The sequence below is a fragment of the Mirounga leonina genome, unplaced genomic scaffold (genome assembly GCF_011800145.1).
Source record: "Mirounga leonina isolate KUSES-001 unplaced genomic scaffold, KU_Mleo_1.0 Mir_165, whole genome shotgun sequence".
NCBI lineage: Eukaryota > Metazoa > Chordata > Mammalia > Carnivora > Phocidae > Mirounga > Mirounga leonina.
Genome location: NW_023270415.1, coordinates 11,012,442 through 11,039,349, shown reverse-complemented (window position 1 = coordinate 11,039,349; position 26,908 = coordinate 11,012,442). Strand labels below are relative to the sequence as shown.

The following is a 26,908-nucleotide window of genomic DNA, read 5'->3' as shown; positions in this document are numbered from 1 at the left end:
GTATGCTTGGGCGCCTGGGTGGCTCAGTCGGTTAAGCGACTGCCTTCGGCTCAGGTCATGATCCCGGGGTCCTGGGATCGAGTCCCGCATCGGGCTCCCTGCTCTGCGGGGAGCCTGCTTCTCCCTCTCCCACTCCCCCTGCTTGTGTTCCCTCTCTCGCTGTGTCTCTCTCTGTCAAATAAATAAATAAAAAATCTTTAAAAACAAAGTATGCTTGATCAGATGAACTTTGCAGAAATAAAAACCCCATTAGAAAAATACTGAAAAAATACTGAAGAAAAAAATAGAGCATTTAAGGTAACTAAACAAACCTCTTAACATTGAAGCATCAAAGCCTTTATTTAGCAGCTGAACAGATTTCAGAGATTTTACAAACCACATTTTAATATCCTCAGTGGATTTATGTTGGAAAATATGTGTTCATGATCTCCCACCATATTAACCCAATCACTGCTACAGGTAACAATTCCAGCCATAAAAATGCCACAATTACTGTTGGGGGTTTTCATCCTAGAAAGGCCAACATTTTGCCTAAAAGACACTTTTATACAGATGTTGCTTAAGACTTATCACAAGTTTGTAATAAATTTTTCTGCCCATTAAATAATTATTAAGAAGTAAATCTTACTTAGAGTAAACTGGGGCCAAGGCCCCAAGTAAAAGAAGTCTCAGGGTAAAGAAGCTTTGAAGTACTACAAATTATCCCCAGCTAAACAGAATAAAAACTTACAAAACAGCAGGACTTGACCCCTATTCCCAAACTTTCTTAAGCAGAAGCATCTATCTTCAAAGCTAATACTTACTTGAAGGACTACAAAAAGTTTTTGACTTCATGAAATTAGAAATACTATAATATCTAACATTTAGACATTTAGAGGATCAGTACATGAAATGTCTGCCACTTATATGTAAAAGGAAACAAATGACTTCGCTTTCATTGTGCTCTTACACTACCTCAAATAGCATTCACCATTTCTGTAATTTTTTAACTTCAAAGTAAAGGCAAAAAATTATTTTTAAATATCGGTCCTATCTGAAGATCCAAAGAACGTACTGATTTTAAACAAAACTATCACCATCAAAAGAGTCGAAGTGCATCTTACCAACTTAAGTATATGGTATTTAATTTAAATTTTAGTCTTAAAAATCCAGCTATCTTGAAAGAGTTTAAGTACAGTTTTAAAGAAATAATATCCTATGTCCATTATCTCACAGTGAAATGAAAAAGAATTGGTAGCTTTTCTGTAACTTTTTAGTCTGCAATCAATAAACTGAAAAATGTGTAAGTATAAAAATGAATACATCTGCTATTTAAGTTCTCTGCTTCACTTCACCTACAAGTAGAATGTATGACACCGTTTATATTAAAGAAAAGTACATAAACAACTTGAACATACCTGAATAACTTTGTCTACCTTCAGGTCTTCAAGAGATGGGTACAGAGACATTTTTGCAGGATTTTTCTAAAGAAAAAACAAAAAAAATTCTATAATTCAAATTTCATTGAAATTTATTATTTTTTTTTAAAGATTTTATTTATTTGTCAGAGAGAGAGAGAGAGAGCGCGCACACAAGCAGGGAGAGCTGCAGGCAGGGGGAGAAGCAGGCTCCCTGCTGAGCAAAGAGCCGGATGCAGGACTCGATCCCAGAACCCTGGGATCATGACTTGAGCTAAAGGCAGATGCTTAACCAACTGAGCCACCCAGGCATCCCTGAAATTTAAATAGTATGTATAAACCAGCAATACATATAAACATCTATAAATTTTTAACACAATAAGAAACCTTTAAATTGCAAAACACATGGAAAAATACGAACATCTAGCCTATACTAAAAACTGATTACTGGTTACCAAACTGCTTCTCCCTCCCTTACTACTACTATCAAACCATATCCACTGCAGATCTTAAATTTCCCTTCAAGGAAAAGTCCCTTCATTTCAAAAGTTTAAAATCTCAAATAGAATGGTTATGTGACTTACCTAGCTTACACAAGTGCTTGGCACATAAGTAAGGATTATATCCAAACAAAAACCTAAAGAGCTCCTATACAATATCTATGAAATCTCTATCACTAAGAAAAAAATATACATATGTATATATATATGCCACCCACATATATTCTTATATATGTACTTAAGAAAAAATATATACACCAATTGTTAATGATAATCTTTTCTTTAGGAGACATAAATGATACAGATATTAAAGGACTGAGGAATAAGATGGAAATTATTACATTTTAAACATTTCTATACTATTCAATGTTTTTTAATGACCATTGCTTTTTTTTACTGTATTACGTTATGTTAATCACCATATATTACATCATTAGTTTTTGATGTAGTGTTCCATGATTCATTTTTTGCATGTAACACCCAGTGCTCCATTCAGTATGTGCCCTCTTTAATACCCATCACCAGGCTAACCCATCCCCCCAACTCCTCCCCTCCAGAACCCTGTTTCTGAGTCCTTTATCTCTCATGGTTCATCTCCCCTACTGATTCCCCCCCCTTCATTTTTCCCTTCCTACTTTTTTTAAAAAAACATATAATGTATTATTTGTTTCAGAGGTACAGGTCTGTGATTCATCAGTCTTACACAATTCACAGCGCTCACCATAGCACATACCCTCCCCAATGTCCATCACCCAGCCACCCCATCCCTCCCACCCCCCACCACTCCAGCAACCCTCAGTTTGTTTCCTGAGATTAAGAATTCCTCGTATCAGTGAGATCATATAATACATGAATGACCATTGCTTTTTGTAATAATGTAATAATTTAAAACAAGTTCTCTAAAACTATCACAAGGATATGTACTTGAAAATTTTATTTCTGAGGTGAGTATCTGGTACTCTCTTTAAACCCAACAAAACAGAATATATCCCAAATTGGCATAGGGTGGGTATGTCAGAGGTTCTTGAGCTGGCTATCAATTTATTACCTCCCATCTCCAAATCTACGCATTAGGGGGCTCTGCAAATGGAGCTGGGCCCTTTAAATACTGGTCTGTGGCCACCTAGCATGAGGTTGAGCTTTGTCAGTGCAGGGAGCTGGAGATACACTGGAGGAGAAAAGGTTTTTCATTCCAGGTTCCAGTATACACTCCAGCCAGGCTCCTGCAGTACCTGCTTCTCTAGCATCTTGCTCCTGGCAGGGAGCAGCTTAAGCACCCAACTCCTCCAGTGCACAAAACCAACACCCACCCCAGCACTCTGTTGAGCAGCTTCCCAGGATGGTGCCACCTGAAAGGCATCTCCCCATGAGTAGCTTTCCCTAACACTCCCCTCAGGTGCAGCAAATTCCAAGGTGCAGCACCTTCCTGTAGCTGGCCTCTACCAGCACTCCACAGGGAGAATTTCCAGCAAGTTTGGTTTTGAGAAACCAACTTCATTATCCACTGAGCAACAACTGTACTCTCCAACAAGGCCTGGGCTGTCAGGCACAGGAAGAGGACAGCCTCTTCTTGGGGCACTCTAACTCAGCCCTGGGGATGGTAGGTACTTATGAAATCTGCTCTTCCTGTATTCATTAAAGTTCTCTTTACTCTTTACTACTTTACTTTTTACAATTCTTGTTCCTTTAATCATGTTATAATTAATAATTCTGTACATTAAATTTTCACTGTTCAAATTACTATATGGTTTCTGTCTCTGGGCTGGATGCCGAATAACTGTACTTTTAAAAAAATGTATGTACTTTGGGGCACCTGAGTGGCACAGTCAGTTAAGTGTCCAACTCTTGGTTTTGGCTCGGGTCATGATCTCAGGGTCCTGAGATGGAGCCCCACATCAGGCTCCCTGCTCAGTGCAGTCTGCTTGAGATTCTCTCTCCCACTCCCTTTGCCCCTCCCACCGATGTGCTCCCTCTCTCTAAAATAAATAAATCTTCAAGAAAAAATTTATAGGGACGACTGGGTGGTTCATTCATTAAGCGTCTGCCTTCGGCTCGGGTCATGGTCCCAGGGTCCTGGGATCGAGCCCCGCATCGGGCTCCCTGCTCGGCGGGAAGCCTGCTTCTCTCTCTCTCTCGCTGTCTCTCTCTGTCAAATAAATAAATAAAATCTTAAATAAGTAAATAAATAAATAAAAATTTGAAAAAACTTACATACTTTGCACACCATAAAATTCATTTTTAAAGTATACAATTCTACAGTTTTAATATACCTACAGTTGTGCAGCCATCCCTACCATTTATATTAGAACATTTCCATCACCCCCCAAAAAAACTCCATGCCTATCCATTCTCCCCTCCCTCCAGCTCCAGGCAACTAAAAATCTACTTTCTGCTTCCTGATTTGCCTATTCTGGACATTTAATCAAGAATCACAGAATATGTGGACTTTTATGTCTTTTCTCTTTCACTTAGTATAATGCCTTCAAAATTCATCCATGCTATATAGCATGTACCACTACTTCATTCCTTTTAATGACTCAAAAACATTCCACACTACGGACATGCTACATTTTGGGTATCCATTCATCAGTCAGTAACATTTTGGGTTTTTATACTTTTTGACTATTAAGAACAATGCTATTAATGATGCTAATGAATATTTACATCCAAGTGTTTATGTAAACATACATATATGTTTAATTCTCTTGCTATACAGCTAAGAGTAGAATTGCTGGGTCTCATGGTTAACTCTGTTTCACTTTTTGAGGAACTGCCAAACTGGTTTCCAAAGTAACTGTACCATTTTACATTCCCACCAGCAACATGTAAGGGAGAGTTCCAATTTCTCCATATCTTTGCCAATTCTTGCTACTGTCTTTTTTATTACAGCCATCCTAGTAGATGTGCAGTAGCATCCCACTGTAGTTTTGTATTTCTCTAATAACCAATGATGTTCAGCATCTTTTCATCTGCTTATTGGCCATTTGTAGATCTTTAGAAAAATGTCAATCCAAATCCACTATCTGAGTTACTACATTCTTTTTTCTTTTTTGACCTAATTTTCCTGGGCTAGAAATGCCAATAAAATGCCAAATAAAAATGGCCCAATACAGGGGTGCCTGGGTGGCTCAGTCGATTAATCATCTGCCTTCCACTCAGGTCATGATCTCAGGGTCCTGGGATTGGCCCCACAACAGGCCTGAGTCTGCTTCTCCCTCTCTCCCTCCCCTCCCCATTCATGCTCTTCCCCCTCTCTCAAATAAATAAAATCTTCAAAAAAAAAAAAAAAAAAAGGCCTGATACAGTTTTTAAGGGGAAAATAGAGCTTGTATCTGTAAATAAAATGCAAATTCATGAGAAAGCACAATAAGAAATGGTTTAATTCTATTAATCCAGGGAAATAAAATAGAGTACCTTTTCTGTGTCATCATTAAGCTTTTTAAAAGCATTAAGCTTTTAAAAGCATTAAGCTTCCCTCTTAAACACATTTTATTTACATTTCCAACCATTTTACCAACATCATAAAATCATTTTAAATTCACTGGAGCAAATGTTGACTTTTAATCTAGTACTATTACTATATTTGGTTTCTACTTCTAGTTCTGCCACTGGCCACCTACAAGATCCCCTTTTTCTCATGAAAAATGAACTGGATGAGTGGTAAATTTCAAAAGTCAGTGAGCAGTGTTCTCAAACATTTTCCTCATAGAAGCTTTTCCTTAAACAAATATTAACCTAAGTTGTATGAACTCTTAGGTCACTCATTCCCCAGAAGTTACTTCATACTCACAAATACTCAAACGCAATCCCAGAAAAGAAATGGGCTTTCAAATTTCAAACACTCTTTAAATAACAAATATCACTCCACCTTATGGTTTTTTAAAAATTTAGTTTCAGGTTTGCTCTAACTATGTGACCTTAACCAACTCATCATTCTTCTAAAATATAAAGGATTCCTCAATGATTTTACTTCACAAACTATTTTCGTAGTTTCATTTCACATAATTTCTTTCTAAGCATTACAACATTCTAGCCGCAAACTACTTGATATTTCCCACCGTGGTTGAGTTATTCTGTGCCCCGTATCTTTGCAAAAGCTGCTTTCTCTTCCAGGAATGTCCTTCCAGGACTTCTCTATCAAAATCCCAGTCAAGAGCCACTGCTATGAGAATACCTTTGATGACCTCAGTGTAACACTGTTTCTCTCACTTCAGAAGTTTCACTCTGCCTTATGTTATATAGTTAATGTTTCTCTCTGCTCTTGAGGTCAAGACCTTTAATTTCTTATCTAGCATGATTCCTTATCCTAAAAAAGGAAGTCACATGTTTATTCAATTTTGACCAATATTGTCAAAATAGGAGTAAACAAGATATTTTCAAACATTCACTGAAAAGTTCAAATTTTCTTATCTTTCAAGTCTACATCTTTGAACACAAACTGTTCAAAGCTTTCAGGGAGAATAATAAATTCTTGTATTATTTTTCTGAACGGTTCCCTTAACTTGTATGCATTACTCTTTGATCTAATGTCAAAAATAATTAGCCCTTTTTGAAGACCTACCAAACTACCTTTGAAAAATCCTTTCAAGTATGGTTGGAATTTCAGAATGACCAATAATGAGATTTAAGAGGATTGTGAATATAATTCTATTACGTCAGTATGTGAATTCTCATTTTACTTTCACTTAAAACTCCTCTCACATGCTATTGTACTGACTACAGAATTTTGTTTCTAGGCCTCTCCTTCAGCTGACTGAGAATCAATCACAGGGTATAGATCCCAGTGACCCTGAGATTAGTAGGCAAAGCATCTTGCCACCTACTCTACCAGAGTTTGAGAACAACATTCCTAACAGCTTTGTTTCACTGGTCTAATTCCTGGAAAGAACTGGTCTCTCCACTTACCCCTAGACCAAGTTTGGCCCACTCTAAACTCTTTGCAACCTCAAAGACTCTCAACTCTCTCCATGCACAATGAAATCCTCTGCACCCAGGGCATCCCTAGGCCTTAGAAAATAACCCCCAAGTCAGTTTCTACAAAGAGGTTTCTCAGAGCTTGGAATAGTTACAGGGTTTCTTTTAGAACATCTAAAAATAAAAAATACCTGACTATTCTGCCTCAGTATCAACTTTCCCATTTGACTCTCCATCTCCTCAAGGTAATGTCAGGGTAGCTTTCTCAGAGTCTTTATGTATATACAGATTAAAGGTCTCCGTAACTCAAATACCATATGTAATATTTTGTAACATCTAGTTAATTTGCTTTCTAGATGCAATACTCTGGTTCATGAGGTAGGAAACACACTATTAAAGTTTTCCAGATAATACCATCTGGAATGGCAACACGTATCATTTTCTGAGTTGTTGACCTCACTCCCTCAATCAAACCAACTGCTACAACTGGTCTGCATTTTTAAAAATGATGAGTGATTAAGTTAAAATGGTATTTGTTTATTTAATCCCAGCTGTTAAAAAACAAATCATAGGATGATGAAAATTCTGGACTGTAGAATCAGTGATCTTAAACTGCAGTTACAACACGTCTGGTACTCCAGCTTTTGTAGCTGCTACCCAGAAGATACTCCTTGATTGCCTGGCTCTGGTGGCCAGCAAGGCTTAAATTCATCAATCCCATGAGACTGTAACAAACAGAATCAGTTGTTAACAGGCTATCTTCCCCCGGGCACAAGGCAGAGTCAGCGGACTGAAATAACCACCCCCACCCCCAGTCTTTCTATGAAAGAAGTCAATTAGCTTATCTTCATAGCTGTGGCCTGAGGAACAGGCTTCTAATTAAACACACATCTAAGAGCTGACTACAATTCTCTCCAGAGACTGGGGAAGCCAGTAGGTGACATCTTTGCACTCTCCCTCTGCCCCATACCAGGTCTCTGGTGTCTCCAAAAAAGAAGCTAGTGTACAGGACTGGCACACAGGCTGCTGCCCATAGGGCACACCCCCGGATAAACAGGCTTCCATAGCCAGAAAGCCTGTATTCACAGGTTCAACAGGATTATAACAACAACAACAAAAAAGTGAACTGGCTATCACCCTAGGGCACAACACAGAATGAGGAGACATAAAACTTCCCCTGAAAGAGGTATTTTGCATACTTTAAAAGCTGCTGCCTGAAAGTCTAGCTTCCAACCAGCCTGAATCTAGGTGCTGACTGAGATCCTCCCTTTTGGAACGCTGACAGATCTTGGCACACCCTCAACTACTGGGAGCAGCTAAGAATAAAGCAGGCTGCTTGGACAATTAAAAAGTTATGAGAGACAACCGAGAACTGAGTTAAATGATGAGGTCCATCTCTTAAATAAGGTGTGTCACTCAAGACTAAAAGAGATGATTTTTTAATCTAATCATTGCAACAAAAAGTCAAGGAAAAGAGAGAAACAAAAGAATATTACAAATAAGAGAACAAGATAAAACCTCAGTAAAAGACCCTAATGAAATGGAGATAAACGATTCACCTAACAGAATTCAAAATAACAGTCATATATGCTCACCTAGCTCAGGAGAACAATGGGTGAAAAAAGTGAAAATTTCAAAAGAATATATATAAAAGTACCAAGCGGAAGTCACACAAGCTGAAAAATACAATAATGTAACTGAAAATACAACAGAGGGGTTCAACAACAGGTTAAATGAAGTAGAACATAGAATCAGTGAACTCAAAAACTGAGTAATAGAACTAATCCAATCAAAGCAACAACAACAACAAAAAGGGTGACGGTGGGGAGTAAAGATAGCTTAAGAGACTAACAGGACATCAAGCAAATCAGCATTCCCATTATAAGGGTCCCAGAAGACAACAGGGGCAGAAAAAAACTTATTTGAAAAAAGTAATGGCTTAAAACTTCCCTAACCTGGGAAAGGAAACAGATACACAGATCCAGGGAGTCCAAAAAGTTCCAAATAACATGAACCCAAAGAGACCCACATCAAAACACATTATAATTAAATATCAAAAATGTTTAAAAAGAGAGAATCTTAAAAGCAGCGTAGAAAAACAACAGGTTATGTACAAGGGAGCCTCCATAAGACACTAAGCATACTTTTCAGCAGAAACTTTGCAGGCCAGAAGAGGTGCCATAATATAAAGAAAAAAACTACTACCAAGCATACTCTACTCAGTAAAACTGTCCTTCAGAATTAAAGGAAAAATAACAAGTTTTACAGACAAGCAGAAGCTAATGGAATTCATCACCACTAGATGTGTCTTACAAGAAACCAAAGGGAGCGGGGCGCCTGGGTGGCTCAGATGGTTAAGCGTCTGCCTTCGGCTCAGGTCATGATCTCAGGGTCCTGGGATCGAGTCCCGCATCGGCCTCCCTGCTCCTTGGGAGCCTGTTTCTCCCTCTCCCTTTCTCTCTCGCTCTGTCTCTCATGAATAAAAAAAAAAAAAAAAGAAACCAAAGGGAGCTAATTACAGGAAAATATAAGTATGAATCTCACTGATAAAAATAAATATATTGTAAAATTCAGAATAATCTAGTACCATAAAGATGCAATCACTTGCAAAGCTAGTATGAATGCTAAAAAACAAAAGTAAAAAATAAGTACAATAATTTGCAAAGGAAGATACAAGAAAAAAAGAAGTAAATTATGACATCAAAAACATAAAAGGGGGAGAAATGTAGAGATGAGGATGCTCACTCTTGCCAATTTTACTCAATATTAGAAGTCCTAGCCAGAGCAATTAGGTAAGAAAAAAAGGCATCAAAACTGGAAAGGAAAAAATTGAAACTGTCTCTATGTGTGGGTGATATATTATGTATAGAAAGCCTAAAGACTCCACCACAAACTGAACTAATAAACAAGTTCAGTAGAGTTGTAAGATAAAAAAATCAATATACAAAAATCACCTGCTTCTATACACTAATAAGCTAAAAGAGAAATTAAGAAAACAATTCCATTTACAAATGCATAAAAAAATAGGGTATTTAGAAATAAATTTAATCAAAGAGACTAAAGACCTGTAAACTGAAACCATAAGACAAGGATGTAAAAAAACTGAAGACAATGCAAATAAATGAAAAGATATTCTGTGCTCATGGAATGGAGAAATTAATATTGTTAAAATATACATATTTCCCAAAGCAATCTACAGATTTAATACAATCTCTATAAAAATTCTAATAGCATTTTCAAAGGACTAGAATAAAAATTTGTATGGAACCACGAAAGACTCCAAACAGCCAAAGCAATCTTGAAAGAACAGGCTAAAGGCGGCACGCTTCCAGATTTCAAATTACCTTATAAAGCTATAGTAATCAAAAGGGTATGCTATTGGCATAAAAACACACACACAGATCAACAGAACAGAACAGAGAGCCCAGAAATAAACCCACACATGTGTGGTCAATTAACTTATGACAAAGAAGCCAGGAATATACAATGAAGAAAAGACAGTCTCTTTAATGAATGGTGCTAGGAAAACTGGACAGACACATGCAAAACAATGAAACTGGACCAATATCTTATACCATACACAAAAATCAACTCAAAATGTTTTAAGGACTTGAACTTAAGGCCTAAAAACCTCTAGAAAAAAGATACAGATGATAAGCACCTTGACCAAGATGATAAGTCATCTTGGTGATGATTTTTTTTTTTTTTTTGGATTAAGACCAAAAGCAAATGCAACAAAAGAAAACTAAACAAGTGGAGACTATGTCAAACTAAAAAACCTCTGCAGAGCAAAGGTAACAATCAATAAATGAAAGGGCAACCTACAAAACAGGAGAAAATATTTCCAAGTCATATATCTGATAAGGAATTAATATCCAAAATAAAGAACTCCTACAACTCAAGAGCAAACATAAAAAAATAAATCTGATTCAAAATTGGACAGAGGATCCAAATAGACATTTTCCCAATGACATACAGATGGCAAACAAGTATATGAAAAGGTGCTCAATTCAACATCATTAGTCATCAGGGAAATGCAAATCAAAACAAGAATGAGATAGCACCTCCACCTGTTAGAATGGCTATTACCAAAATGATAAGAAATAAGTGTTGGTGAAGATACGGAGAAAAAGGAACCCTTGTACACCACTGGAGGGAATGTAAATTGGTGTAACCACTGTGGAAAACAGCATAGAGGTTCCTCCAAAAATTAAAAATAGAACCACCATATGATCCAGTAATTCCACCTTCAGGTATTTATATGAAGGAAAAAAACACTAACTTAAAGATATCTGCATCTGCATGTTCCAGGCAGCACCATTTAAAATAACCAAGACAATGGAAGCAAGCTGTGTCCACAAATGGATGAATAGGTTAAAAAAAAAAGTGGTATATATATATACACAATGGGATTTTTTCAGCCTTAACAGAAGAGGAAATCTTGCCATTCATCTATGGATGAGACTACACAAACACACAATGGAGTTCTAAGCCATAAAAAAAATGGGATATCTTGCTATTTGTGACAACATGGACAGACCTTAAGGACATAATGCTATGTGAAATAAGTCAAAGACAATAACCAAATGACCTCATTTATATGTGGAATCTAAACAACAACAAAAAAACCTCATTGATATGGAGAAAAGACTGGTGGTTCCCAGAGATGGGAGGGAGGTGGGAAAGGAAAGGAATGGGCAAAATGGGTGAAGGGGGTCAAAAGGCACAAACTTCCACTTATAAAATAAGTAAGTCCTGAAGATATAAATTTACAGGATGATAACTAGAGTTAATAATGCTGTCCTGTATATCTGAAAGTTGCTGAGAGTAAATCTTAAAAGTTCTCACCACAAGAAAAAAAACTGTGTGGTGACAGGTCTTAACTAGACTTACTGTGATCATTTCGTATTATACACAAATATAGAATCATTATGTTGTACACCTAAAACTAATATAATGTTATAGCTGTATTACACCTGAATTTTTAAAAATTAAAAAAATTTAAAAATATAGTGGGAAAAAAGAAAAGCCAAGTCTTAGTCCCAGCTCTGGCAACTTAAGTTTCTATCCAGGGTCTCAATGTATGATACAGTAAATCAACAAAGTATCTTTTCTGCTAAGGCAAAAAATTTAGAACACATTTTTCTTTAAGTATCTGCCACTACATGCTATGTTCCTGGAGCTGTTCAATAGCAAAGGGCTTGAACATTCTAGTCCCATAAATTATTTTCATAGGAAGGCAGCATATCAAACTATTCCCTTATTTAAACATATAAGTAGCCTAATTAGCTTCAATAATACAGTGCAAAACTTTAATTAGCACAAGAAACAACAAATGCATATCAGGAAAGTAACCTAAAGTACCCCCTTAATCCAAAAGGGACACATTCCAAGACCCTTAGTGGATATCTGAATTAGGGATAGTACTGAACCTATATATACTATGCTTTTTCCTATACATATACAACTATGATAAAGTTTAAGTTACAACTAGGCACAATAAGAAATTAGTAACAACAACATACTGTAAGTTATATGAATGTGCTCTCTCTCTCTAAAGATCTTATTGTACTGTAACTGCCCTTCTTGTGATGTTAGATGATAAAATGATGAGATGAAGTGAGGCAAATGACATAGGCATTGTGACCTAGTGTTAGGCTACTACTGACCTTCTGATGATACATCAGAAGGAGAATCATCTGCTTCCAGACCACAGATGACTATGCAGATAAGGAGGGACTACTAGACTACCATATGATAGCAAATTAAAAACCATCTTAAGGTCCTAAAACAGCATTTCTTCAAATTTAAAGTCCATAAAGATAAACCAAAAATGTTAATAAAGATTCTAGAGTCCTAGCCCAGAAACTGAAACAGTTAAGTCTAGACTAGGGTTCAGAAATCTGCCCTCAACCCTTTCTATTCCATCAGGATCCAATGGACTCAATCTTAATTTTTGAGTTCCTTTTCTCAGCAGTTCTATTTAGTGAATTTTATTCTTTGAGATCTTTCAAAGAAAAATCTTTAAATGTAGTAAAATCTATCTTTTAAATATCATAAGGGTTCAACTGAACCTTTTTATAAATCTAAGGTCTATTATGGGATTTTAGTGAACTTGTTTTCCTCTATCTTGAAACACCTTTCTATTTCATCAATCCAGAAATTATTACATCAGAATTCATCAGCTGCTGGCAACTAGGCTAAAAAACTAAAAATAGCAAAAAATAAGATCACCTAGATTGATGGAGTACTGAAATAATCGCATTTCTTTCATCCTTCAGTTTGTATTGCCCAAAGTACTACATCCTCTCTTCAAGAACATATAAACTCTGAAGACACTAAAAAAAAGTGTTCCTTGAACACTTGGAATTTTTCATTTTTCACCCATGATAGCAGAGAAAAGGAAAGTGGAGGAAAACGTTTATTAGAGAAATCAAAAGACATGTAGCTGTACCCTAGACTCTTATGATAATGAGGAAATTCATTATTAAGTAAATCACAGACCATGAATTTTCAGACCATCATGATATCCTAATTGAAATTTTTCAAATTTAAGAATGAATAAGTAAACAATATACTTGTAATTAATAAAAGAAATGAAACTTTTCAGTCATTCAAAAGGAAGAACTTTCTCATGTAATATTTTGAAACAAGTCCCTTGATCCTGCTTTACTATTACCACCTTTTATTCTTTTATATTTGTAGACCAAAATTTACTTGATATGTATGGCTTTTAAGCGGCCAAATGAAGGTTGGCCTTTAAACAAATATGACTGGAAAGGAACAGTAATATAGTGAAATTTTCTAAAACTCATCACATTGATTATTCTAATTGGTGTTTATAATATAAAGCATAAATGAAAACCCTCTGCAAATACAAAAAAGATGGCCATCCTCTCAATAAAATCATGAGCCATTAGGGGGCACCTGGGTGGCTCAGTCTGTTAAGGGGCTGCCTTTGGCTCAGGTCATGATCCCAGGGTCCTGGGATCAAGCCCCACGTCAGGCTCCCTGCTCAGTGGAGAGCCTGCTTCTCCCTCTCCCTCTGCCTGCCACTCTGCCTACTTGTGCTCTCTCTCTGTCAAATAAATAAATAAAATCTTAAAAAAAAAAATCATGAGGCATTTGCAAAAGTACTGCATTTTGACAATGCAAGTACAAAAATTACCAGATGGTAACAATAGAATTAGAAATATATTTGAGATCTAGAATCAGTATTGTATTTTGACAACCAAGTTCATGAAGAAGAACCATAAGTAATGATAAGCTATAACAGAGACATATTTGAAACCTGGGAACAATATAAGATGGACATGTGCTAATTTCATACATGACAACTGATGAGCAATTAGTTGTACTCAAAAAGATGCTGCCCATTTCATCTATATATACTTTCAAATCCAGGAAAATTTAGAATAAAAACATTGGTTTCTTGGCACACCGGGGTAGCTCAGTGTGTTAAACATCCAACTCTTGATTTCGGCTCAGTTCATGACCTCCAGGTCATGATATCGAGCCCCACATCAGGCTCTGTGCTCAGCGCAGAGTCTGGCTTGAGATATTCTCTCTCCCGCTCCCTCCCCCCTCCCTCTACCCCTCCCCCTGCTCGTGCTCTCTAAAATAAATAAATTTAATTAAAAAAAAGAGAAAAAACTACAAAACACTGCTGAAAGAAATGAAAGAGAATATAAATAAAATGAAGCACATCCCACGTTCATGGACTGGTAGACTTAATACTGTTAAAATGTCGATATCATCCAAAGTGATCTCAAGATTCAATGCAATCCTTATCAGAATCACAATGACTTTTTTTCAGGAATAGAAAACTCATCCTAAAATCCATATAAAATCTCAAAGGATTCAAATATACAAAACAATCTTGAAAAGGAACAAAAGTGGAAGACTCATACTTCCTCATTTCAAAATGTACTATAAAGCTACACTAATCAAAACAGTAAGGTATTAGCATAATGGCATATAGATCAATGGAAAAGAACAGAAAGCCTAGAAATAAAGCCTCACGTATATGTTAAATGATTTTTGAGAAGAGTGCCAAGACCATTCAATGAGTAAAAGTCTTTTCAACAAATGGCACAGAAAATTGGACATCCATGTGCAAAAGCATGAAGGTGGACCCTTATCTAACACTGCTTACAAAAATTAACTCAAAATGGGTAAAGGAGCTAAACTTAAGACCTAAAACAATAAAAACTCTTTTAGAAGAAAACATAGGACAAAAGATTCATGACTTTGGATTTACCAGTGATTTATTTGGACATGATACCAAAGATACAGGTAACAAAAGAAAATCTACACACTGGACTTCATGAAAATTTTAAATTTTTGTACATGAAAAGACAGCATCAACAGACCAAAAAAAAAGCAACCCACAGAATGGGAGAAAATATTTGCAAATCATATATCCAATAAGGGATTAATACCTAGAATATTTAGAGGACTACTAAAACTCAACAAGAAAAAAAAACTGGCAAAGGACTTGAATAGACATTTGTCAAAAAAAGATACAAAAATGGCCATAAACACATGAAAAGATGCTCAACATGATTAATCATTACAAAAATGCAAATCAAAACTAGGAGATACCACCTTCATACCCATTAGGATGGCTACTATAAAAAAAACAAAAAGACAAGTATTGAAGGAAAACTGGTCAGATACATGCAAAAGAATGAAACTGGACCACTTTCTCACACCATACACAAAAAATAAAATCAAAATGGATTAAAGACCTAAATGTGAAACCTGAAACCATAAAAATCCTAGGAGAGAGCACAGGCAGTAACGGCTCTAACATGGGCTATAGCAACATTTTTCTAGGTTAAGTCTCCTGAGGCAAGAAAACCAAAAGCAAAAGTAAACTATTGGGACTACCTCAAAATAAAAGGTTTCTGCACAGCAAAAGAAACAATCAACAAAACTAAAAGGCAACCTACTGAATGGAAGAAGATATTTGCAAATGACATACCTGATAATGAGTTAGTATCCAAAATTTATAAAGAACTTATACAACTCAAAGCCCAAAGAATAATCCAATTTAAAAATGGACAGAAGACATGAACAGACATTTCTCTAAAAAACACATCCAGATGGGGCGCCTGGGTGGCTCAGTGGTTAGGCGTCTGCCTTCGGCTCAGGTCATGATCCCAGGGTCCTGGGATCGAGCCCCACATCGGGCTCACTGCTCCGCGGGAATCCCGCTTCTCCCTCTCCCACTCCCCCTGCTTGTGTTCCCTCTCTCGCTGTGTCTCTCTCTGTCAAATAAATAAATACAATCTTTAGAAAAAAAAAAAAAAAAAACCACACATCCAGATGGCCAACAGACACATGAAAAGATGTTCAACATCACTCATCATCAGGGAAATGCAAATCAAAACCACAATGAGATATCACTTCACACCTATCAGAATGGCTAAAATCAAAAACACAAGAAAAAACAAGTGTTGGCCTCGATGTGAGAAAAAGGAACCCTCTTGCACTGTTGGTGGGAATGCAAACTGGTGCAGCCCCTCTGGAAAATAGTATGGAAGTTCCTCAAAAAATTAAAAATAGAACTACCCTACAATCCAGTAATTGCACTACTGGGTATTTACCCAAAAAATTCAAAAACACAAATTCAAAGGGATACATGCACCCCTGTGTTTATTGCAGCATTATTTACAATAGCCAAACTATGGAAGCAGCCCAAGTGTCCATCAACAGATGAATGAAGATGATGTGGGATGTACACACACACACACAGAATATTATTCAGCCATAAAAAAGAATGACATCTTGCCATTTGGAAATGAATAAGCTAGGGAGTATGCTAAGCAAAATAAGACAGAAAAAGACAAATACCATATGATTTCACTCATACGTGGAATGTGGAATTTAAGAAACAAATGAGCAAAGGGGAGAAAAAGAGGCAAACCAAAAAAAGACTCTTAACTATAGAGAACGAACTGATGGTTACCAGAAGGGAAATGGCTGGGGGGATCAGTGAAACTGGTGACGGGGGATTAAGGAATGTATTTGTCCTAATGAGCACTGGGTGATATATGGTATTGTTGAATCACTATATTGTACACCTGGAACTAATATAACACTGTATGTTGACTATATTGAAATTTTTTAAAAAGGATCAATTAGAGGGGATGTGGAAAAACTGGAACCCTTGTGCACTGCTGATGGGAATATAAAATGGTAGAGCCACTAGAAAACAGTATGGTGGTTCCACAAAAAAAAAAAAAAAAAATTACCATATGATCCATCATTCCACCTCTGGGTATACATCCAAAAGAATTAAAATCTATGTCTAAAGAGATATTTGTACACCCAAGTTCACAGCAGCAATATCCACAAAAGCTCAAACATGGAAGTAATGCAAGTGTCCACCTACAAATGAATGGACAAGCAAAATGTGGTATACACATACAATGAAACATTATTCAGCTTTAAAATGGAAAGAATTTCTGTGACATGCTGGATGAATCTTGAAGACATTACATTAAGTGAAATACACCAATCACAAAAAGACAAATACCATATGATCCCACTTATATGAGGCACAAAATCATAAAGGTATAATGATGGTTACTAAGGTCTGGGGGGAAGGAGAGAATGGGGACTTATTGTTTAATGGGTATAGAGTTTCCATTTTACAAGATGAAGAGTTTTTTAAGGATGGATGGTGGTAATGGCTGTACAACATTGTCAGTGTATTTAAAAACCTGTGAACTGCACACTTAAAAATGGTTGAGATGGTAAATTTTGTTGTGTGTATTTTACCACAATAAAAAAGAAAAGAGGGAGAGGGAGAATATATGTTTGTTTGTATAGGTATTAAATATCCCTGGATGGATACCTAAGAAACATAAAACAGTTGGCTCCTATAGGAAGGAAATGTGGTTGGCTGGGGGGGCCTTTAGAAGGAAGGAGACTACACTGAGAACCTATTTTATTGCTTACATTTCGAGCCATGTTACTGTTCATCACCTCAAAAATTAAATAAATGTATAATTATGCTGGCAGCACTTGGAAAGAAATTAATAAATGCTAATATAACTATTACTAGATTTTTTTGAAGTTGTTCAGAGGAATTTTTTTTTTTTTAGAAAATCTTGGCATTTACTACCTAAAAAAGGTACCTATATCTGGCAAAAACAGGAAAAAAAATAGTTATGTTTAAGAAATGGTTTTACTGAAGAGTACATTCAACTGTCAACTATTTGTAAATTCATCCTCTTCTGGTAAAGATTTTCATATGCTTATAATACTCAAAATAACTAAAAGTTAACGTTGTCGAAGTTAAATCTGGATTATAATGGACTATTTCCTGAACATTTTAAAAGACATTCCACTTCCTTATTTTCATTCTGTGGCACAAACCACTTGATCTATAGTATTTCCGTACCATTTAAAGGACAAAAATTTATAGAGCTAAACTGGTAACAGAAAACATGGAAAAAAGAATTTTTTTTAACCGTTTGCCCTCAACCTCAAATAGAAAAGGTAAAGATTGGAAAATGTGAATTTTAATCACTTACATACATTGAAGATAAAGCTAACAGCCTGCAGCTGTTTTCAATGTAATTTTCCTCTTTGTTTTTTTCTTTCAAACACGTCCATGTTAAGAGTTTGGTAAACCAAATGTACTTATGAAGTAATGTACTTACATAAAGGAAAAAAGAAATCACAGTAAATGCGTATGCAGATAATATATACAGACTAGATAACCTAGAAATTCCTTTCAAAAACTGGCACACTGGAAGACTCCATGATTAAATAAGTCCACTCCGGTGAAAAGGTAAACTTTCCACATCCATATGCCTTCACTTTCCCATTACTACAAGGAAATCGGGAAATGAAAACTGTGAGTCATTAAAGCTCAAGGGATAGTTCCTTCTGCACACACCCCGCTGGAACGGTTCTCCCTTTCCTCCAACTTCTCCAGGAATAGGCGCGCAGCGAACAACCCCTCCCCACCCCCTTCCAGAAAGTCAAGGCTTGGCCCACTCAACAGACACCTCCTTCCTCCTTCCAAATCCAGGGCGGTCCGCTCAAGCCACCCGGGAAGGTGACTGGGTACGGTCCAAGGAACGCAGAGCACCGTGACGAGCCACAGCCAGCCGCTCTTCCTTCCACCGGTCCCCAGGGATCTCAGCCAAGAGGAACAAAAAACGGTCGAGACGGACCAGAACGAGGAGTCCGAGCTGAGGCGGCAGCTCACGGCGTCGCCGCGGGCCGGGCCTCAGGGCTGTCCCTAACCCCGCCGACCCCCGGCGTCCCCCCACCGCCCCCTCGCCCCAGTGCCGGGCGAGACCACGGAACCCACAGGGTCGCAGGCACAGCGTGCCGCTCGTGCAGACTTTCGCCCCGGGCCCCGCAGGGCGCAAGGAGGGGCGCGGAGACCACTGAGGAGAGGGCGTCGCCGCCGCTTCCCGAAAACCTCTGAGACCCAGACGCTCTCCGCTAGGTGACCCGTGGCTCCATCGCCTCCGCCCCTAGTCCCCGCACCCAGGACGCGGCCTGAGCGCCCCTCTCTCCCCACGCCGCTGCTCACCTAGGCCACAAGGACCCGCTCACCGCCGTTGCCGCTGCCGCCTCCGGTAACTGGCACGGACTTGCGAGACCCGAAGACAGAAGAGCCGCTCGAGCCCGAGGACCGCCCGCGAGGCGCGTCACGGTGCCGCCCCGCCTTCCGCCCGCGCACGCGCGCGGCTCCTGGTCAGGTGACCCAGTCCCTATGGTAACAGGGCAGCGGGGAGCGGGGGCGGGATGACTGGGGCGGGGCGTGGGCCGCTCCTGCTCGTGCTAGCGTTGGGGAAGGTAAAGCCGCCCACCCGCTGCCGGGGCTTATGCTCCCCACCTTCTCCACCCGCCTCAGGGGTAGTGCGGGAGGGTCGGTGCTACCTGTCCTCTGCTGTGTTCATCTGTCCTCAAGGTCATTTGGTTCCCATCACCTCCAATACAAAGAGAGTCTTGAGAACCTATCCTTCGGAGATTTCCTTGCCAGCCTTGGACTTCCACCCCTTTACTCCTACTCATCTTGACCCTCTCACTTTACACTCACAGAAACATTGCTTCCACTAACCCTTCTCAACTCCTGCCCTCTTTGTTACAACTTTTTTCTTTGGCTTTTATTACTCTTTGTCCATCTGAGCGAAAAGTTCATTGGCTGTTCAAGGTTATGCGTAGTACTGCGCACAAGCAATAGCCCATTTCCTAATGCAAACACTAAAAATCTGTATTTCTTGAGGGCTATGTTCCAGGTACTGTCCTAAGAACTTGATGTAGATGGACTTTAGTCCTTACGCCAATCTATAACATAGATACAACATCCCTGTTAGCCCACAGAGAAACTGAGGCACTAAATTAGCCAAGTTTATCATAGTTACCATAGAGTAACATAGAGTACTTGACAAAATAGCATTAACTTAGAAGCATTTAATTTCTAGCTAAGTTATTTAGTGCCACAACAACTTAATGTGGTCAAATTAATAAAAATCTGAGCATAAAAGAGATGACAAGTAAACAAGATGAAAACTCACCCTCAGAGTTTATGGTCTAGCTGATAAAATAGACATTTAAAAATAATTAGACAATAGGTTGGTAAGGAAGAAATATACCTGTTTTTTAATAATAAACATGTGACATGATCATGACAAAATCCCAAAAAATTAACCAAAACAAAACCCCCTAAAAATAATAAGCAATTATAGCAAAGTTGTAAGATACAAGGTTAACATATACAAAAGCTACTTGTTTATATTTTCCAGGAATGCACAACTGGAATTTGAAATTAAAAACACAATACCACTTACATTAGCACACAAAAAAATGAAATACTTAGGTATAAATCTAACACAATGTGTACAAAATCTATATGAGGAGAACTATAAAATTTGGATGAAAGAAATCAAAGAAGATCCAAATAAATGGAAAGATATTCCATGTTTATGAGTGGGAAGATTGAATATTGTCAAGATGTCAGTTCTGGGTGCCTGGGTGACTCAGTCGGTTAAGTAACTGCCTTCAGCTCAGGTCATGATCCTGGAGTCCTGGGATCGAGTCCCTCATCCGGCTCCCTGCTCAGCAGGGAGTCTGCTTCTCCCTCTGACCCTGCCTCCTTCTCATGCTCTCTCTCTCTCTCATTCTCTCTCTCTCTCTCAAATAAATACAATCTTAAAAGAAAAAATATGTCACTTCTTCCCAACTTGATAGATTTGACACAATCTCAATTAAAATCTCAGCAAATTATTTTTTGGACATCAACAAGCTAATCCTAAAGTCTTTATGGAAAGACAAAAGTCCCAGGAGAGCCAACCAATACTGAAGAAGAGGAGCAAAGTCACAGCCCTGACAGTGCCCAATATTAAAATTTGCTATAAAGCTACAGTATTCAAAACAGTGTGGTATTGGCAAAAGACTAGAAAAATAGATCAGTGGAAAGAATACAGAGCCCCGAAATAGACGCACACAAATACATTCAATGGGTCTTTGACAAATGTGTCAATTGAATAGTTTTTTCAAAAAATGATTCTGGAACAACTGAACATCCACATGTAAAAAAAAAAAATGTGTAAACATAGACTTTACACCTTTTGCAAAACTTAATTTGAAATGGATCATTGGGGCGCCTGGGTGGCTCAGTCAGTTAAGCATCTGCCTTCAGCTCAGGTCTTGATCCCGGGGTCCTGGGATAGAGCACCACATCGGGCTCCCTGCTCTGCAGGAAGCCTGCTTCTCTCTCATTCTCTGCCCCTTCTCCCTGCTTGTGTTCTCTCTCTCTTTCTGAAATAAATCAATACAATCTTAAAAAAATAAAATGAAATGGATCATTGACTTAAATTTAAAATGCAAAACTAAACTTCTGAAAGATAACATTGGAGAAAATCTAGGTGACCTTGGGTTTGGTGATAAGTTATTAGAAACAACAAAAACACAATCCATGAAAGAAAAAATTTACAAGTTAAACTTCACTAAAATTTAAAACTTCTGCTCTGTGAAAGACACTGTTCAGAGAAGGAAAAGAAAAGCCACAAACTAGGAGAAAATATTTGCAAAATACATATCTGATAAAGGACTTGTATTCAAAATACGCAAAAAACACCGAAACCTCAACAACAGGAAAACAACCCAATTTAAAACTGGGCAAAAGATCTGAACAAACACCTCACCAAATAAGATATACAAATGAAAAGTGAGGGTATGAAAGGAGACTCAACAGCATATGACATTAGAGAAATGCAAATTAAAACAACAATGAGATGCCACGGCATGCCTATGAGCAAGGCTAACATCCAAAATACCAAAATACTGACAACACCAAATGCCAGTGAGGGTATGGAGCAACCAGAATGCTTGCTCATTGCTGGTAGGAATGTAAATGGTACAGCCACTTTGGATGGTAATTTGGAAGTTCTTAACACAGATCAACATACTCTTGCCATATGAACCAGTTACCATGCTCATGAATATTTGCTCACATGAGTAGAAAACTTATGTTCACACAAAACTTTGCACGTGGGGGTGCCTGGGTGGCACAGTTGGTTCAGCTTCTGACTCTTGGTTTCGGCTCAGGTCATGATCTTGGGGTCCTGATATCGAGCCCCACGGCAGGCTCCACACTCTGTGTGGAGTCTGCTTGGGATTCTTTCTGCCTCTCCCTCTGCCTCTCCTGCCTGTGCTCTCTCCCTCTCAAGTAAATAGATAACTCTTTAAAAACAAACAAACAAAAAAAACTCTGCACATGAATATTTATAGCTGCTTTATTCGTAATTGCCCCAAACTGGAATCAAACATGATATCATTCAATAGGTGAATAGATAAACTGTGGTACATCCATACTATGGAATATTATTCAGCAATAAAAAGAAATGAGCTGTCAAGTCAAGCAAGAACACGGAGGAAACTTTAATGCATATTTCTATGTGAAAGCAGTCTAAAAAGGCTACATGCTATATGATTCTAACTATATGACATTATGGAAAAAGTCAAATTATAGAGGCAGTAAAAAATAGTTACCACAAGTGTGGGAAATAAAGAGAAGGATAAGTAGGTGAAACACAGGGTGGTGAATCTATTTTGTATGATATTATAATGGTAGACAATGACATTAGCTTTTGTCAAAAGCCATAAGACCATATGTGGTGTGCATATATATACTTAGTCTTTGTCTCCAATTTCTGGATCAGAACTTCAGAAACCCTTTGAGTTTCAAGAGTGAGAGGTGTGTCCTTATTATGTTAATGAGGTGGCTAATGGCTGGAGGGTGTAGGAGCCCTGGATAGCTTCATGCTGGAGGCTGGTTGTCAGGAAGACCAAGCGTTTGATTAGAGACAGGGCCCCTGGGTGGCTCAGTCTGTTAAGTGTCTGGGTTCAGCTGTGGTCATGATGCCAGGGTCCTGGGATTGAGTCCCGCATTGGGCTTCCTGATCGGTGGAGAGCCTGCTTCCCCCTCTGCCTGCCACTCCCCCTGCTTGTGCTCTCTCTCTCTCTGTCAAATAAATTAAAGTCTTAAAAAAATTTTTTTTATCAGATTGTTGGTACTTTCAGCCTCAGTTCCCCACCTTTAAGGAGGAGAGGGCACTGGAGACTGAGTTCATGCACAGGTTCCCAGGTAGAAGAAACAGGTTCTATGCTCATGACTGAGAATCAGAATGGATTGGACTTCTCAATAGAAATGCCTGAAGCCATTAGACAATGGACCAATGCCTTCAAAATTATAAAGGAAAGTGATTTCTAACCTAGATGTCTACACTGAGGCAGATGAGATCATTCAAGTGTGATACATGAAGACATTTTTATAAACAATACAAAGAATCATAAAGTTTATCTCTCATGCTCTCTTTGTCAGAAAGTAAATGACAACCTAAATGTGCATTTGGTGCACAAAAATAAGAATACAACAAGGAAAAAGAAAAGGGGGTGAGGAGGTTCTCTCAACACAGAGGCTTCAGCCTCAGGTGAACATTGTTGAAGAACATGAAGGGAGATCCTCGAATGACAGCTATACAAGAGGCCCAGAAGGGAGCAATCCCATTTGAAACTGGATGATAGAGGGCTCTAGGGGTAATGTCTCCAAGAAAAGTAACGTATTTGAACAGAACAAGAGATTCCTGTTTCTCGGAGAGGGGAGATGAATTAATAAGAAATTAGAGTACAGGGCGCCTGGGTGGCTCAGTTGGTTAAGCGACTGCCTTCGGCCCAGGTCATGATCCTGGAGTCCCTGGATCGAGTCCCACATCGGGCTCCCTGCTTGGCAGGGTGCCTGCTTCTCCCTCTGACCCTCCCCCCTCTCATGTGCTCTCTCTCTCTCATTCTCTCTGTCTCAAATAAATAAATAAAATCTTTAAAAAAAAAAGAAATTAGAGTACAAAGCAGTGGGGGAAAAAATGAGGCAAATTGACCAAGAAAAGAAATGTAATCATATCACTTTACATGACTCATCTTTGAATAATATCTATGTAGACATAGTAAGATCAACATATTATTTATTAGTTTAGACCCAAAACATGATCACAGGTTAGTTATAGATGCTAGTATTATTTTCCAGAACATCCAACCATATTTTTATTACCTGTGAAAGGTGTGGCTCATGACTATGATAGAATGTTTAGTACTGATGACCACTTCACTATGACAAAATAATGTATGATCAAGGAACTTTAAAAATAGCTTTGTAAAAGAATACAGGAACACCAATTCAAAGGGATACATGCACCCCTATGTTTATAGCAGCATTATACACAATAGCTAAGATGTGGAAGCAGCCCAAGTGTCCATCGACTGAGGAATGGGTAAAGAAGATGTGGTATATACATACAATGGAATATTATTCAGCCATAAAAAAGAATGAAATCTTGCCACTTGCAATGACATGGATAGAGCTAAAGTATAATGCTTAGTGAAACAAGTCAGTCAGACTTGGACTTTGAGTGGTCTGATACAAAAACAGACCCACAAATTGGAATATACTCTAACAACTACCAAGGTACGGTATGCCTAACCAAAGATATTATTACATATTAAAATCTCTTTATATTCCATGCTATGCCTGAAGTACAGTATTCTTTTTTTTTTAATTTATTTATTCATGAGAGAGAGAGAGAGAGGCAGAGGCAGAGGGAGAAGCAGGCTCCCCATGGAGCAGGGAGCCCGATGTGGGACTTGATCCCAGGACCCTGGGATCATGACCTGAGCCGAAGGCAGACGCTTAACCGACTGAGCCACCCAGGCGTCCCTGAAGTACAGTATTCTTATTTTCAAAAAAATGCCTCTTAGATCTCTTCCTGTTATAATGTTGTCTATGGGTAGGAGTAAATATAAGAATGATTATGATACATTTTTATTCAATTTTCAGAACTGAGAACTTTGTCATTTTAAGGTCCTTGAAATACTAATAATGAATAGTACTACCGTAATTAGCATTGTTGCTATTTTTTTTAAGATTTTATTTATTTATTTGACAGAAAGAGACACAGTGAGAGAGGGAACACAAGCAGGGGGAGTGGGAGAGGGAGAAGCAGGCTTCCCGCGGAGCAGGGAGACCGACACGGGGCTCAATCCCAGGACCCTGGGATCATGACCTGAGCAGAAGGCAGATGCTTAACAACTGAGCCACCCAGGCCCCACATTGTTGCTATTTCTTAAGATTTCATTTTACCATAAATAGTCAATCACTTGCAGGTCACTTGCTCTACTGAATTATGCAACTTCCTCTTCCTTTTTGAAATCCTGGCCACATGACAAACCAGACTGCGCTAAACTCTTTAGAATGTGTGCTTCCATTCCGGAACACATTTCCTTCCTCACGGTTTTACATCAAGATTACAAACAATGTTTTATTGAACAGTGAAACCACCACTTAAAACACTCCTCAGCTGACTTTCCTGGAACAAATTTGTTTATGTACATTCTAGAGAATCTCACTTAAAAGAGAGTATCTTTCTGAAAAACAAATATGTAAATTATATTTTGTTAATTCAGTCACTTTTTAAATGCATGAGGGGTGCTCCCTATTGAAAAAGAACATGGAGATAAATATAAAGACACTTGTGAAAAGTGAGTAATTATTTCTTAGTAAATATTACTTTTTAAGTTTGGATTTAGTGTAAACTGGTTATTTTATAATAGAACATTCATGTGTAAATATGAATAGTCTCTGTTGTTAAATTACCTTTTCCCAGGTATTTACAATTTTACAAAGTTACTTTTTTTTAAGTTTTTAATTTTAATTCCAGTTAGTTAACTTATAGTATTAGTTTCGGGTGAACAATATGTAATTCCACACTTCCATATATCACCCTGTGTTCATCTCAACAAGTACACTCCTTCATCCCCATCTCCTATTTCACCCAGGTCCCCAACCATCAGTTGTTCTGTATATTAAGAGTCTGTTCCTTGATTTGTCTCTCTCGCACTTATTTTTTCCCCTTTGCTTATTTGCCTTCTTTTGTTTCTTAAAATTCCACATATGTGTGAAAGCATATGGTATTTGTCTTTCTCTGACTGATTTGTTTCACTAAGCATTATACTTTAGCTCTATCCATGTCATTGCAAGTGGCAAGATTTCATTCTTTTTTATGGCTGAATAATATTCCATTGTATGTATATACCACATCTTCTTTACCCATTCCTCAGTCGATGGACACCTGGGCTGCTTCCACATCTTAGCTATTGTGTATAATGCTGCTATAAACATAGGGGTGCATGTATCCCTTTGAATTGGTGTTCCTGTATTCTTTTACAAAGCTATTTTTAGGGCGCCTGGGTGGCTCAGATGGTTAAGCGTCTGCCTTCGGCTCAGGTCATGATCCCAGGGTCCTGGGATCGCGTCCCACATCGGGCTCCCTGCTCCTTGGGAGCCTGCTTCTCCCTCTGCCTCTCTCTCTCTCTGTCTCTCTCTCTCTCTGTCTCTCATGAATAAATAAATAAAATCTTTTTAAAAAAAAGCTATTTTTAAAGTTCCTTGATCATACATTATTTTGCCATAGTGAAGTGGTCATCAGTACTAAACATTCTATCGTAGTCATGAGCCACACCTTTCAGAGGTAATAAAAATATGGTTAGATGACATACCAGTAAGGTGAACAT

The 26,908-nt window shown here is 38.1% G+C and overlaps 1 protein-coding gene across 2 annotated transcripts in view; it reads right to left on the bottom strand.

Moving 5' to 3' along the window:
• Positions 1-19,493, bottom strand: part of SDCBP (syndecan binding protein) — a 36,579-nt gene extending 17,086 nt beyond the window's left edge. The window contains exons 1-2 of one of the 2 annotated variants that reach the window (XM_035011205.1): positions 19,374-19,493; positions 1,398-1,463 (exon numbers count right to left, since the gene is read on the bottom strand). In XM_035011205.1, coding sequence (XP_034867096.1) covers positions 1,398-1,448 — 51 coding nt within the window. In that variant the 5' untranslated portion in view covers positions 1,449-1,463; positions 19,374-19,493. The remainder of the gene's footprint in view (positions 1-1,397; positions 1,464-19,373) is intronic. The other variant, XM_035011206.1, reaches the window with a different exon arrangement.
• Between the last annotated feature and the right edge of the window lie 7,415 nt (positions 19,494-26,908).